The sequence below is a fragment of the Fukomys damarensis genome, unplaced genomic scaffold (genome assembly GCF_012274545.1).
Source record: "Fukomys damarensis isolate Sample0158 unplaced genomic scaffold, DMR_v1.0_HiC HiC_scaffold_11, whole genome shotgun sequence".
Taxonomy (NCBI): Eukaryota; Metazoa; Chordata; class Mammalia; order Rodentia; family Bathyergidae; genus Fukomys; species Fukomys damarensis.
This window is the reverse complement of record NW_022900923.1, coordinates 9831835-9847729: the sequence shown is the minus strand read 5'-3', so window position 1 is coordinate 9847729 and position 15895 is coordinate 9831835. Positions and strand designations below refer to the sequence as shown.

At 33.5% G+C, this 15895-nt stretch overlaps 1 protein-coding gene across 7 annotated transcripts in view; it reads left to right on the top strand.

The window, feature by feature from the left end:
• The window catches only part of Cep170 (centrosomal protein 170), a 106366-nt gene that overhangs the window by 65029 nt on the left and 25442 nt on the right, over positions 1-15895 (top strand). For 5 of the 7 annotated variants that reach the window (XM_010642594.2, XM_033762053.1, XM_010642590.3 and 2 more), the window contains 4 exons: positions 678-827; positions 3265-3388; positions 6376-8199; positions 15436-15673. In XM_010642594.2, the coding sequence (XP_010640896.1) occupies positions 678-827; positions 3265-3388; positions 6376-8199; positions 15436-15673 (2336 nt within the window). The remainder of the gene's footprint in view (positions 1-677; positions 828-3264; positions 3389-6375; positions 8200-15435; positions 15674-15895) is intronic. The other 2 variants (XM_010642596.3, XM_033762052.1) reach the window with 1 other exon arrangement.

Genomic DNA, 15895 nt, shown 5'->3' with positions numbered 1-15895 from the left:
TTCTTGAGTGATGGGATTGCAGGCATGCTTTGCTTCTGTATTTAGAACTGGTTAGCAATGTTGACCATTAATACTAGCCTTATTGAAAAAGCTACTGTTTGTCAGTAGGCCCTGAGATCTCCATTTAAACAGTTAGTTATTTGACTGTTAGATAAAGTTTGAGAATAATACTATACTCTATACCAAGATAGTACAGTTGTATCTGTTATTTGGCACCTTAGAAAAGTACATGTATAACATTTGATGGGGGAAGAACAAATAAGAAAACCTCATGTGTCTATAGGCTTTCACCATGCCTTTGCAAAAATAATAGAACAAAGAAATAGGTTGAAATCAAGCTCTAGAGATACTCTTTCATAACTCTTTGCTCTATTGGAATATTTAACAACATTATTTGATGTTTTAACAAATCAAATATATCCTGAATATTTGTTATTTTTATCAGTCAGTGTATTTGCTATTTTAAAAGGGTGGTCACACTGACATAAATCAAAAACACTTGTTTTTTTTCCGCTTAACCACTCCAGGGTGAACTCCTTGTCTTTAAATAAATTTTCCTTTTTATTGAAATTACCTATTAATTTAGAATATTTTTACTTGCCTTTGAAGTTAATAGTAATATTTGCATATTAATCTAGTGCTCAGCTTTTCATTTATAGAATAATATTTTCTTCTAGGTGTTTGGAGTAGATGACAGTCAAGATTATAATAGGCCTGTCATCAAGAAAAAGCATAAAGATCTGATAAAAGACTGGGCTCTCAGTTCTGCTGCCATAGTAATGGAAGAAAGAAAGCCACTGAGTACATCTGGATTTCACAATTCAGAGGTATACTTCATATCTCACTTTTTATATGCATAAGATGACTTTTTTACATTACTTAATTGCTGCATATCCCCTTGTGAAATACTTTTAAAAATTAGAATTTTTTTTTGTTTTTGGTATCAGGGATTGAGCTCGGGTCCTCCTGCTTCCCAGGCAGGCGGTGGAACCACTGAACTAAATCCCCAGCCCAAAATTAGATTTTCTTAGACTTTTAATTTCTAACGAAAGCCTGGAGCAATTTTGGCTTAGGTTTTTGGGTTTTATTATGCTATTTTGAATTAATATTCTTTGTTAGGAAAATATTTTAGAAAGCAGTTAAAAGCTGTGTGCTCATTGTTCTGATTAGCATTATGAGACAAAACAAGAAATATATACTGCTATATACTTTTTAGGAAGAATATGTTTGGAAATGGAAGATCTTTCATGCCAGAAAACATGTGAAAGGTACTGTCTGGTAGATGTAACTTACATGCTTCAATAAGTGCCATTTAATGCAGCCCTGGATATATTTAGAATAAAAGATTAATTAAGGAAGCCTTGGTTAGGATAGCTATGGCACCAAAATTTCACTACTCTTTGATGCATCAAAAGGAAATGTTACACACACACACACACACACACACACAGGTCAGAAATATTATTATTTAATAGGAGCTAACATTTGATAGAACTTTTTATTGTGCTATTTCACAAGGAAGAAAACTGAAGTCCATAAAAATGAACTTGGCCAAGGTTTTACTTGCTTGTGGAACAAGAATTTGAATCCTAAGCAACCTTGATATTAATTCTCTACTCCTAGTGCTGTACTGCCCTTCGTGAAAAGAGCTGATTTATGTAGATGGAAAAATACATATGTATGATTTATATAGATGTAAATATATACAAAATATGAATAAAAGAAAATTATGATACTTTATATTTTATTTGTATAAGTATATACAGAATATTTTTAGAGCAGTAAATATACTTATTTGCTTGTTTATTGGTATTAAAAATTATGTCTCTGTAGTTTGCCATTTCCTGAAAACTTTCAAAACAATCACTATTTTTACTGTTTTTTCATTCCTCCTTGATTTGGAGATATTTTATTCTGGTTTCTGTTTTTCAAAATGTTTGTTTATTGAAAGCAAGTGATAGTTATTTGAGGTAGTGTATTCATATTTTTATTAAGGAAGGATTTTTGTAAATGCGAATTTAAAGAGACACTCTCCTTTCTTTTCTGTTTCTTTAATCCATAGCAAATAAAGTTTTATATAACTGCTGTGTATTCTCTCTTTTGTAGAAATTATCTAACAGGCCATTATAATACTTTACAGAATGGTTCTTTTTGTCAGTGAAACCCATCCTATTGTAGATATCTTTAGCATGGCCTGATACCTCCTTAAGTCCTGAGAAACTTGGGTGGCAGGTACCACAAAACTTTAGAAAGTAACTCAAGGTTCAGCAGCAGGCTTTGGTGTCTCTCAGGCTTCACTGTATGCATTTCATTCTCTTTACTTGCTATTTAAGCCCATTTCTGAAATTATACAACGTGCAAAGGACATGAAATCTTTATCAGTATTTAGCTGTTAGTCCTTAATATGGTAAATCTGATACTTTTAATGAAAGATTTATTTTGAACCGTTTAAAATAAACTTCTCATAGCTTTCCATTTTTTAATTGTCATTCCATTTCATTATGAAGCTGGCTTGAATTTTTAGTGAGAGGTATCATTTTTAGTAATATATATAGTTTTTTCTGCACTCCTAAGTCTTCTAACTTGGATGCCTAAATTACCCTGGTTTTAAGAATTACTTGTGTATGCCCATAATTCCAAGGAAACAGAAAGATTCTGTTTCACTCTTAACTATAAGGTTTTATAAAGCACTTAAAGACATACCTAAACACAAGCAGGTCTACATTCAGACTGATACATCAAGATTGAATGATTTGTAGCTTTTGGAAATGTTGAAGTATTATAGAGAGAAGTTTAAAGCTTTGGGTTTTTGAAATCCCTAAAAATGTGATCTAGCAGATTTAATACTGAGACCCAGGAATGAATCTGACTTCCTGGAGACGTTTAGAAACCTAGTGAATAACTTGGGAATAGGCCTTTAGACTCCCTGTTCCTTATAATGTAATAGAACAAACTCCTACTGGTCTAGTCACAAAGCTGAGATACATACCTACACCTGTCTGGCAACCTGGTAAATTTTAGCTCAAAGAATTTATTTGCTACTGTGGTTTGTATTTAAGAAGTACAGAAAATTATACTTTAGTAATAAAATGTTGTAGTTAAAAGGATATTTAGTCTTTATTGTATATATGAGGAAATTTAATAATATATAATGGAGTTAGCAGTGGCTTTGTATGACATATTAGTGTAACTGAAAGACATTCTCTTGTGAGAATATGATTTGATCAGATGGCACGCTTTAATTCTGTTATTTTTCTCCTTTAGGAGGGGACCTCTTCATCTGGAAGCAAACGTTGGGTATCACAGTGGGCTAGTTTGGCTGCTAATCATACAAGGCGTGATCAGGAAGAAAGAATGGAATTGTCTGCACCTGTTCCTTTAGAAAATGGTATATTTCCTCTGTCTTTACCTCTTCTTTCTTTTTTGTGAATTCATAAATTGGTTTTTTAAAACGTAAATCTGTATAATGAGAAGTAAATTAAACATAAATATATTCACATATTCTCATGTTTGTAATACACATTTTTTACAAGTAAAAAGCTGATTTTTTTTTAGATATTCTATATTGTAGGGGATTTTAAAGAGTGAAAAATGTCCAAATATTAGATTTTATAAATTATTATTTTGTGGCACTGAGGATCAAAGCCAGGTCTTCATGCTATGCTGTCAAGCACTGGGTACTGAACTATATACACTCAGCCACAAACATCTTTTCTTCATTAAAAGGTTTTATGTGCTTAATAAATTGAAATGTTCTAGAGTAACGGACACCTCCTAGGATTTAGTAATTCATTCTGAGGCACTTTTTTTTATTGAGGTATAAATTTCCACTATTCAAGAATGGTTTGAAAACTTTGTGGTTTTGCTTTTAAATGAAAACTTGTTCTACCTTTTTGGTATTTGCATATCTTAGAATAATATAATTTATTTTGATTGATGGTATACATCTCCCAAAGTGTAATGCCAGCCTGAAGACATTTTATAGATGAAATATATGTATGAAATTACCTATATTATATAAATTATTAATTTGAAATACTGATTTTTTTCACATATTGTATTCCTAAGTCCTATCTTTTATTACCGCCTCCCTATAAGTACATACAGTTATAAATTGTTAATTTATGCTTAATTTTTTTTAATTCAAAGAAAACTCATTTATGGTCTCCCCTTCAAAAGAAAAAAACTTTAAAAAGATGACCCTCAGAGAATATTTATATGTGGCTTTTTGTCTGTACTTGTAACTTTGTTCTTACTAGAAATGAAATTTGTTTTCTCTCTGCCTTGTGGTACCCCAATATCTGTTGTAAAAATTATGTAATTAAAAAGGGAAAGTTACTTCACAGTACAGTATTTACTTACTTACCATAGAAAATAGTAGTAGTTGATAATATCACCAAAAATCTCTGGAGGCAGCAGAATCATTGGCAGGTTGTTTCACACAACCTGCACACTATTTAGGAAACATATGAGAGGACCCATAGGAAAGTTATTAAGAGTTATATGTGAGAAGCAAAATTCTGCACTCATCATAAAAAATAATATAACACTTTTGTGATGTTATTTGTGTTTCATCTGGTTGTAAATGAATTTTTTTAGATAAGTAGATAAATCGACTTAAGAATTACCTAAAATACTCTTGTTAAACATACATTAGGTGTATGTTCTAGCAGAGTAGTAGGAAATACTAGAGAAAGTTAAAAAAATAAAATAACTATTGCACTAAAGTTAGCCCTAAAGACACAAGACATGCATGCAAGAATAAATAAAATAAAGTATAATGTGGTTAAGGTTAAATCAGTGTTTTTTATATTGCAACCATTGTATTGCTATGAAGTTTAAATGGTAAATTGTTAGATTATCAAGGGTGTAAAAAGACCTTCAGAAGCTTTATCTAGTGTATTTTTATATTTATCCCTAAGAGATTAGGATGCCTTATATATTAATTAATATAGTTATATTTCCCTGAAAAGACTCATTTTTCTCAGAAGTACTTTCTATTTTTAATAGTTAGGAACATTCTCTTCAAGTTGTCTCAAATTCTCTCACGTGGAAACATCAAACTACAATTTTTTTCCATTGGGTTCTACTTACTTGAAAAAAAGAAAGTGGTCATATATTACTGTAAGTGACCTTACTATGTGAGAAGATGATTTAAAAATCTCTTAGTTGGGTCTTAGTTGGATCTGCTTGCCTCACAAGCACAAGGTCCCGAGTTCGATCTGGGGTACCGGGTACCAAAAAAAAAATCTTAGCTTGTAAAATTATGCCATTATCTGTCACCTATATTTTTACTGTTTTTTTTTAATATTCTTTTAATCAGGTTTGAATTTTTAAAAAAATTATTTAAGTTCTGCATTTTCCATTTTACTTAGAAAATCTAATAAACCTACTCTTTCCAAGTAATCAGTAATTTTAATAAAAACTAGATACATTATTTTTCTCTATTATGTCTTTGAAATTATAGGAAATAAACAATATTGTTTATGTAATTCTGTAATATATATAGATTCTGCTCTTTGAACAGACTTAAGGAGAGAAAGTTACAAAAGCAAGGATTAACATAGTGGGCTGGGGATTTAGCTCAGGGGTCCTGCCACCTGCCTCGCATGCGCAAGGACCCAAATTCGATCCCTGGTACCCACCAAAAAATTTTTAAAAATAAACAAATAAACATGGTGAACTTGGCTGCTATAAAATAAAAGAAAGAAGAACGACTAGATACAGATTTAAGATCAGGTGACCTTTATACACCATGGTTCCTGTAGTTAATAACAATAAATCATATACTTGGAAATTGCTAAAAGTGTAAATGTTAAATGCTTTACCACCCACCTAAAAATGTTTAATATGAGGTAATGGATGTGTTTATTAGCTTGATTTAGCCATTCCACTCTCTATATATATATTCAGGACATCATGTTGTATACCATAAATATATACAGTTGTCAATTTAAAAATAAATATATTAAAGGAAAAAGATGTTCAGATGACTCTAGCCATCTCATACACTAGCTTTCCTGAATCCTCTATAAATAGATTATTAATTTGTGCATTTTAGCAGGGCGTGGTGGCACACGCCTGTAATCCCAGCACTCAGGAGGCTGAGGCAGGAGGATTGCTGTGAGTTCGAGACCAGCTTGGTCTACATAGTGAGTTCCTGGTCAGTCTCAACTACATAGTGAGACCCTGTCTCAAAAACCAAAAAATAAAAATAAAATAAAATTTGTGCATTTTGGAAGTATAATGCTTTTAAAACCAGTTAGTCACAATGATGGTTCATTTATTTTATAATTCAGTCATTTTTTACTTATTTCATTACCCAATATAATATGATACCCTTTTGCCTTAATTTTTGTTTTTGTTTTTTAATAGAGACAGGAATCAGTGAATCTGGCATTTTTCTGAGAAGTACTGGCTCTGCAACTTCTTTGGCTAGTCAGGGAGAGAGAAGGAGACGAACTCTTCCTCAGCTTCCAAATGAAGAAAAGTCTCTTGAGAGCTCCAGAGTCAAGGTTGTAACTCAGAGGTCAGAGATTGGAGAGAAGCAAGACACAGAACTGCAGGAGAAGGAAACACCTGCACAGGTATACCAGAAAGACAAACAAGATGCTGACAGAGCCCTGAATAAGATGAGCAGGGCAGTAAATGGTGAGACTCTTAAAAACAGTGGAGATAATAAAACCCTGCTTCAGGTAGCCAACTCTTCTCCTGGGAAGGAGAAGAATGAAACTGATAAGGAAGCTTCTTTGGTGAAGCAGACATTAGCTAAAATCCAGCAACAACAGGAACAAAAGGAGCAGGCCCAGTGGACACCAACTAAATTATCTTCAAAAAATGTTTTAGGTCAGATAGATAAATGTAGGGAGGATTCTTCTAAACAAGAGTCCCAACCTCCAGAAAAAATTCCAGAGCACTGTACTAGCAAAGGAGAAAGAGTGATACAAAATGAAAGCAAGAGAAGAAAGGCTGAAGAAACTCTGAAAAGTCAGACTTCTAAAGGAGATAAGAAGGAATCCTCCAAGTCATTAGTGAGACAGGGGAGCTTCACTATAGAAAAACCTACCCCAAACATACCTATAGAACTCATCCCCCATATAAATAAACAGACTTCATCTACTCTTCCTGTAGCTTTAGCACCTGCAAGTAGATTACGAGAAAGAAGTGACTCTTTGGATACTGATTCTAGTATGGACACAACCCTTATTCTAAAAGACACAGAAGCAGTAATGGCTTTTCTAGAAGCTAAACTTCGAGAAGATAAAACTGATGAAGGCCCAGACACTCCCAGTTACAACAGAGATAATTCTATTTCACCAGAATCTGATGTGGATACAGCCAGTACAATCAGTTTGGTTACTGGAGAGACTGAAAGAAAGTCAACTCAAAAGCGAAAGAGTTTCACTAGCCTCTATAAAGATAGGTGTTCCACAAGTTCTCCTTCCAAAGATGTTACAAAATCATCTTCATGTGCTAGGGAGAAAGTTGAAAAGAAAACCAAAAGCCGTTCCGCAGATGTAAGTTCAAGAGCAGATGGTCGTAAATTTGTACAATCCAGTGGAAGAATAAGGCAGCCTTCAGTTGACCTAACAGATGATGACCAAACCTCCAGTGTACCTCATTCTGCTATCTCTGATATTATGTCATCTGATCAGGAAACTTACTCTTGTAAATCTCATGGAAGGACTCCACTTACCTCAACAGATGAGCATGTACATTCCAAACTGGAAGGAGGTAAAGGAACGAGATCTAAGACTTCTCCTGTAGCATCAGGTTCATCCAGTAAATCAACCACTCTTCCAAGGCCACGACCTACCAGGACTTCCCTCTTGCGCAGAGCACGACTTGGTGAAGCTTCAGACAGTGAACTTGCTGATGCTGACAAAGCATCTGTTGCTTCTGAAGTATCCACAACAAGTTCAACATCCAAACCACCCACGGGAAGACGGAATATATCTAGGATTGATTTATTGGCTCAGCCGCGTAGAACAAGGCTTGGCTCATTGTCAGCTCGTAGTGACTCTGAAGCAACAATATCTAGAAGTAGTGCCTCTTCGCGTACAGCAGAAGCCATCATTAGAAGTGGAGCCAGATTAGTACCATCCGATAAATTTTCTCCTAGAATTAGAGCTAACAGTATCTCTCGACTGTCAGACTCCAAGGTCAAAAATATGTCCTCAGCTCATGGCTCTCCTTCAGGTAAATTGGATCCAGATTTTTAATAACAGCACGTTCTGTTTTGAGGCTCCTTTTCTAAAAATTGATCTTGTGGCTATCTTTGCAAAATACAGAAGAGAAAGGTTATGAGTCAGAGAATCTTTTTTTTCCTTTAAAATAATTTTATTTAACTTAGGGTAAAAGGAAAATTCAAGGGTTAAAACATTTCCAGTTAAAGTCCTGGGGCAAAATAGTAATTTCATAATTAGAAATTCACTGAACTGATTTAGGAGTTTTAATTTGTAGTGGATGGACACAGCCAAATTTTTGTATTAAATCTGTATCAGGAGTGAGTATGGTCTCTCAGTTCTGTAATCCCAGCTCTCTAGGAAGCTGAGGCAGGAGAATTGCAAGTTCAAGCCCATCCTGGCCAATTTAGCAAAATGCTGTCTCAAAACAAATTATTCAAAGGCTGGATATGGTGGCACATGTCTGTAAGCCTGGCACTGGGGAGGCTAAGGCTGGGGAATCGCTGTGAGTTCAAGGCCAGCCTGAACTACATAGCTAGACCGCATCTCAAAAAAGTTTAGTATGAAGGCCCTAGATTCAATCCCCACTACCAAAAAAGAAACAAAATTCCATTACAGTTGTCTGGATTAAGTAGGAATTTAGATTGACTTCTAAGAACACATGAACCTGATGGGAAGCAGTATCCCTTCTGTTAGTCCTTTTAGAGTTAAATGAAATAATTTCTTTACTTTGAATGTCTCATATACTTTACTTACACATTTTAAAGTTAACCTTTCTTTGTGGTTGGAACAGATGAAGACTAACTCTTAATTTATTTCAGTGGAAGAAGATGGATTCATGAGGCAGTCATGAATGTGTGGGTCAAACTGGGCTCTAGAAATTTAACTAATTGTGATTATCTCAGAAATTACTGTTACAACATTACCTCTAGTGATTCAATGTAATAACTAGAAAAACTAATTACTCCCCGCCAGAATTTAACTGCTTTGAGCATATTTATCAGTTTGTATGCTACATATTCAAAGCTGAAGTCATTGAGAATACATGTGTGACTCAGAATAACAGGTGGATTTTTACGTACACCCTATAATAAGCACAGTCTTATTACCTCATAAGCAGCCTCCTCTGTGGGCGTGGCTGCAAAAGCCAGTGGAGGAGACCAGGTGTTGTAAGACTGGAAGACTTATGACCGCTGTCAGTCAACAGGAATCCCAGTGAACCTCAAGTCTTGAGTTGAGAGTGGGGAGAAAGGTGCCCCCAGTCTTTCCCTTTTGTTTGACTTACATCTACCACAATACATCCTACAAGATCCCAAACTAATGGTACTTTGTATATGTTGTTTTGTGACTTTCTGTTTCTCCTCTTCACTGCTGCTTTCCTCCACTCCATTTACCTTTCCGTGTCTGCAGGTTCAGTGGGTTTGCTGATGACATTCATAGTCTGTAGTAGGAGTGGATATAGGTTAAAGCTAGAGCACATATAGTCACCATTCCAAAAAGAATCAGTGGCATTTTCCTTACTACCCTAGTCCTTGTTCCATACTTCAAGCTTTGGCGGTGGTTTATGAATTTATTGTCAAGTGTTTGACTACCATCTTTTGGTTTATGCTTACTCAATATTGTTGTTTTATTGTTTCTTAAGGGTTCTCTTTAAATTTGCATTTCCTTTGTGCTACATTTACTATGATGTATACCCTGATAAAGTTTCTTCTGTCATGCTGCTTGCTTTATTACCTCTTCCCCATTTAAGTACATTAAAATATTTAAGTACTCTTCCATCCTGTCTTAAGCTTTGTTGTGTAGAAGTTGTATATTTCCAAGTAACATAGAGTGATTCTTCTGTACTGATTGACTAGCTCTTAACTACACAAATTATCTGACTTTCTTACTACTGGTTTAGCATGAGGGGCTTTTTTGAGGAAGAGTCCAAGGAGGATTATCAAATCTTAAGAAGCAGCTATAAGATCTCTGTTTATATAGATAGATAAATTTTGTTTTCTGTTTTGAACATAGAATTTGTTACTCAGTTTTCTGTGTCTTAAGAACCTTGGCTTCCTTAGAGATTTCCTAGGGAAAATTGAGATATATGGTTTTTGCCCTTTATATTGATGAGCAGTATAACAAATAATTACAGTCATGAAATTTAAGAGCTATAAGGGTTATTTACTGTGGAGACTGAAACTTAGAGATAGAACAACTTGCCCTGCACATACAGCCCTGGAAGGAGCAGAATGAGAATCTAAGGCTTTTGATTTCTAGTCTGTGGCTTTTCTGCCACATTTATTCTAGCTCTAAGAAATAATATTGTGTGCTACCTTCCAGAAGGTTACTGGAATCTAGTGGATTGTTATCAGTATTTTAAGGTCAGTATTGCAGTATAAAGGTTTGGGTGGTGTTTACTAAAATCTTTTCAATTCTGATTATATCACCCAGTTCATGTTCTCTTTTCCATGTTATGGGCCTAAACCCATATTATGATCCAGGATTATATATTCAGATTCCCTCAAGATGTCTGTTTTGTAACATTTTATATAGGAGAACAGTGACTATAATGTTTAATCCATCTAACATAGTGAAATAGTTGCTCATAGGTAGTATAAAAAGCAAAAAATAAACAGCATAAAAAGTAAAACAACAACAAAAACCCCCAAACATACATGTTTGATTTTGCTAACTAAAATATCTTTGATATTACAGCATTTCTATTTAGGATAATTATGTTACCTTGAATAGAAAAAGAAAATAGAAGTATTAACTCTTGAAATATGATTTAAAAGAATGTGAAACCTTACTGGTCAGTGTTGCTATGCCATGTTGCTATGTAAACTTTAAAGATCTTGGAATTAAGTGAATCTAGCACATGTGTACTAGAAATAATTCCATAGTAGGGTGAATCTTAAATTTTGTAAAGAAATTTACATGATACAGTTTGAAGATTGGAAATATTAGGGTGAAATTTATTTTATTTTCTCTGATGTAATTTGGTTCTAGGAGTTTAGTTGCTCCCCTCACCAAATTCTTTCAGTGATTATTCAATACCAAGTTATAATTGAAACACCCATATTTATTTTGATATATTTAAAATTTCAGGGCCCTGAATTATCAAAATGAAGTAGGTTTTCATTTTGTTTTATGTGCCATGTTAAAAAGCACAAACTTTATTACTATCTTGAGAATTTTTTGAGAGAGTTGCTTTTCCTTTGTAAATCTTCAAAATTTATAAAAGTACAAATTAAATATAAGGCATCCGTGGCTTCATTTAATTCTCCGTCCAGGTTAAAAGCCAAAGCAGAGCATTGTCAGGGATATGTCCCTCAAGTGATCTTACTGCTCTATGTTTATATATACATAAGAGCTCAACTACATGCAAAATTTGCTTGTAGTTTACTTTCCCACTACAGTATTCTCATGTAGTATGAACATGCAGTGCTAAATCTGAAGTCATAATAGTTTTAAAATGAATAAAATTTTACTTACAAGAAATCAAACACTGACATGTAGGATATGAGTATTTTTTTTTCCTTTTAATTCTCTAGACATTGTGGGCGATAGTGTGTTTTATGGTGAATATAATAGTTTATTACTTCCACAAGAGGGAGTGTTATGCATTTTATAACTAACGTAAATTTTATAATTAATATTGTAACTACGTTTCAGATGAGCTACAAAATTAAGGCTATCTTGAGACTTTCTCTCATTTTAATGTATGTGCTACCAAGCACTTTACCAACTAATAAGCCCTTTAGAGATTGGTATTTTAAACAACTTCAGTACAAAATTTAAATTCAGTAATGTCATTAAATGCCTTAGTAATGTCTATCTGTCAAATAAGCCTAATTATTTAAAATGAAATTGATTTCTATAAATTGTTATTTAAGGAGAATAAATTTTAAGAGAAAGAAAATTATTCTCAAGATAGGTAGAAATAAGAAAATCTCATTCCATGAGAAGTTGAAGATGTCTTTAATTTGTTATGAAATTTTGCTTTTTCAGACTTTTTTAAAAAAGCATTTTCTTTATTAGTATCTACTTGTATTACATTGACAAAAATTTTAAAATAAATAAAAATAAAATAGCTCTATTAGAAGTGGAAAGAAATCCTTTCTGATAATTGTAGAAGACTTAGAAGAGCAAAGAGTGGATTTGAGCTCTGAAAGTCAGTAGACTGAATTTATACTTTAACATAAGCAAGGCAAGATATCTCTTGGTCCGTTTTTTCTCTACAAATTGAAGCATTTAGACAGTCTATTGCCTAAGATTATTCTAAAATTTGTATGTTTGGGGGAAAATTCAAAACATTGTACTGTAATTTGAACTTACCTCTGTATTAATTAGCAGGTTGTGAGGAATTTTCTTCAGATAGAATGTGTAGCTGCTAATAGTTTGGAAGCAAAGGTTAAAGATAGCAAACAGTTTTAAAGAATTACTTTGATAAATACTGCCAGTCTGTAGTGGTCCTGGCATAAAACCCACTTTCCCAGTCCCTTTCCACAGTAGCCATTTGACGTGGTCTGTTCTGTTGTTACTCAGGCTGAGGTTTAAGTGGAATACAGAGGTAATGTGAGCTTTTCTTCATAGTGCCTTCCATTTATAATGATGATTCTTTAGTAACTGATGATTTGTTATGTTTTCATTTTTCTGCCTTTTTATACTCATATTACCCTCTTTTTGGCCCTCGGTTTTAAGGAACAAACCTAAAGATGTTATCTTCCAGTGTGTTTTTTTTTGTTTTTTTTGTTTTTTTTTGTGGTACTAGGGGTTGAACTCGGGACCTTGCACTTGCAAGGCAGTAGCAGAACCACTGAGCTAAATCCCCAGCCCTGTCTTCCAGTTTTTAAAATATACTTTATTCTTTTGATTGCTTTTTAAAGGTTATTATTAGAAGCTTTAGTATTCTTACTTCTAAATACACCTATAAAAATAGATAGAAATTTTGTGCAAAGGAGGATTTTTTTCTGATATTCCTCAAAATTAATTATTTTATACTCTGGTGACTCAGACTATTAAACCTTAATTGTAATATGAATCTACTTACATATTGTTATTTGATATTTATCACACATTAATAGTACTCTGTACTCAGTGTCATATTCTGCTTTTATATATTATACTGTGCCGCTCGTGAAATATACCAGTGGTTAATGCCATTCTTAAAAAATTACATCTGAATTCTTAGTTTCGTAATATTGGCAGGTGTTTTTGTTTTTTCTGCAGTTAATTAAAACTTTAAGTTACTGGTTTTACTTTCTGTCCAGTTTTCTAATACGTGTGTGGTGACCATAGTTTCCTCACAAAAAAATAGGAAATTTGAGCTAAGATAACCTTTTTCTTTTTTATTACTTCTAGTACAAAATATCAAAATTAACTTTTTTAAACATTTTTGCTCTTCAGACTTTGTATAAAATTACTTTCAAGTTGCAGAGTAATTTCAGTTTGTGGAAGTTTTCATATGTTTAGAAATGAGTAAAATTCCACCATGGTAAAGCATTATCTATGTTGAGAAATTATATTACAGTGTTAAAATCAGAGAAACTGTATTTAAGCCTCATGTTTTATTTTTATTTATTTTTACTTTTTATTTATTGTTTGGTACCAGGGATCGAACTCAGGCCCTTGTGCTTGCAAGGCAGGCGGCAGAACCACTGAGCTAAATCCCTGGCTAAGTCCCATGTTTAAAAAAAAACTGATTACCTAGAATTCTATATGTGTATTTCTGTAGATTTTTACAAGAGGGCCATGAGCTTTCTGCGCATATCCATTCTCTTGCACTCAAGAATCTAGATTGAAAACCCCCAGGAGTTCAGAATAAGAGATGAATCAGAACAAGTGTGTAGGCTCTAGTTTATGGCATATTCCTTACAATAGATTTCTCTGTTTCTTAAGCCAACTCTGGTGGCAGTGTGTGTCAGTTTTGTGTAAAAGCCACTTCAGCCTTTGCCAGCCTTAGGCAAAAATGCAGTTTTTGAAGGAAAAAAACTGGAAGAATGTAAAATTCTATGGGGAAGGATGAGGGAGCTCTAAATTTCATCAATCTGTACCAATTACATCAGTTTCTATTAGAGAAAATGAGCACGAAAAGAAGAAAGAACACTCAGACTCTTCTAGTATTACAGTTGGAACTCAGCAGATGCTAAGATTTCATCACTATAAATAGCAAAAACATCTGCTTTTTACTATTTGAGAAAAAAGTCAAACATTTTGTTCCCAGGAATTAATTCATTTATTCAAAAATACTAAACTTTTCCTAGCCAGACACTTTGCTAGGTGTTGATTAGTGGATTTAACAGGTATGGCTCTGACCCTTATGAAGTTTATCATTATCTGATCTTTTCTATTTATACTTCACAAATTATTTGTATGTTTGATTCTCATATTAACAGCAGTAGTCAAGTGTCTGCATTAATTTGTCTTCTGACTTCAAATGTGTTAGCAATACCATTTTTAAATGTTTTTACTAACCTTAAATAAGAAAGTAATCACCACTTTAATGTGATCAATTACAGTATCTCCTGTGCCTTATATGTTAATGGTTGTGAGAATAGCTTGTAGTTTTGCTCTTTGTAAATTTTATGCCATTGTCTATTTTCACCATATGCTTTCAGTGTCAAAGCAGCAGTGTTGTATTGAGGATGCTTTGTTGTGTTTTTTACCATGTAAAAAGATTTTTTCCAACCATAGCATAACAGGATGTTGAATGACAGAGGTAATGTTTTTTGGTTTTTTTTTTTTCCTGCCATAGAGGCATAATTTCCACAGCAGGAATTATGCACATTTGTATGTTGGGAAAAGAGGGTTTTTACCATCTCCATGTTGAAAGTCCATGTGGCATGAGGAAATCTTTTCCCCTGTTTTTATTTTTTGTTGTTGTTGGTGGTGTTGCTGTCTTTTTTAGAAAATCCATATCTTCACTCAAATGAGAAATATTTGCAATTGAAAAATGCCCAAGTTAAACATTTCTGAATAGAGCTTGCATAGTTTATCATTAGTGAAATTTTTCATCTGAATGTTTATTCACTACACTATGGATAACACGGTCCTTCAATTGTTTTTAATTATTCATTGTTTTTAATCACCAAAGTGTAATGTTTCTATATTTAGGAGAAGTAGACTGATAGTTTTTGTGAGGTATATGTGTCAGTTATTGAAAATTGTGTGTGCACTCTCATGGTGTTTTGAAATCGTGATTTTTATTTTATCTCCTTTAAAAGATAACATAATAATTCTTTTTTTAATAATTAAACTAATTTAGTAAATGCAAGATGGAGGCGCTTTCCTACTGATTATGCTTCCACCTCAGAAGATGAATTTGGATCAAACCGTAATTCCCCTAAACATACCCGTCTGCGTACTTCTCCAGCCCTGAAAACCACTCGCTTGCAGAGCTCTGGGTCAGCAATGCCTACTAGTTCCTCCTCGTTCAAGCACCGGATCAAAGAGCAAGAAGACTACATCCGAGATTGGACTGCTCATCGTGAGGAGATAGCCAGGTCAGTTTTGAGTTAAACATTTTCAATATTCAACTTGGTACCAAAGTTTAGCTTTTACTTGTTGGGTTCTAATAGTCTGAAAAATAAAATCCACAGTTTTGTCAACTGAATTACTCTCCCGACCTTCTTACTTTTTTTTTTTTTCAGCTTTAATTGAGTTTATTGGTACATTTTAGGGATACAGTACAGTTACATTCATTGTTGGGAATTTGCCTCTACATG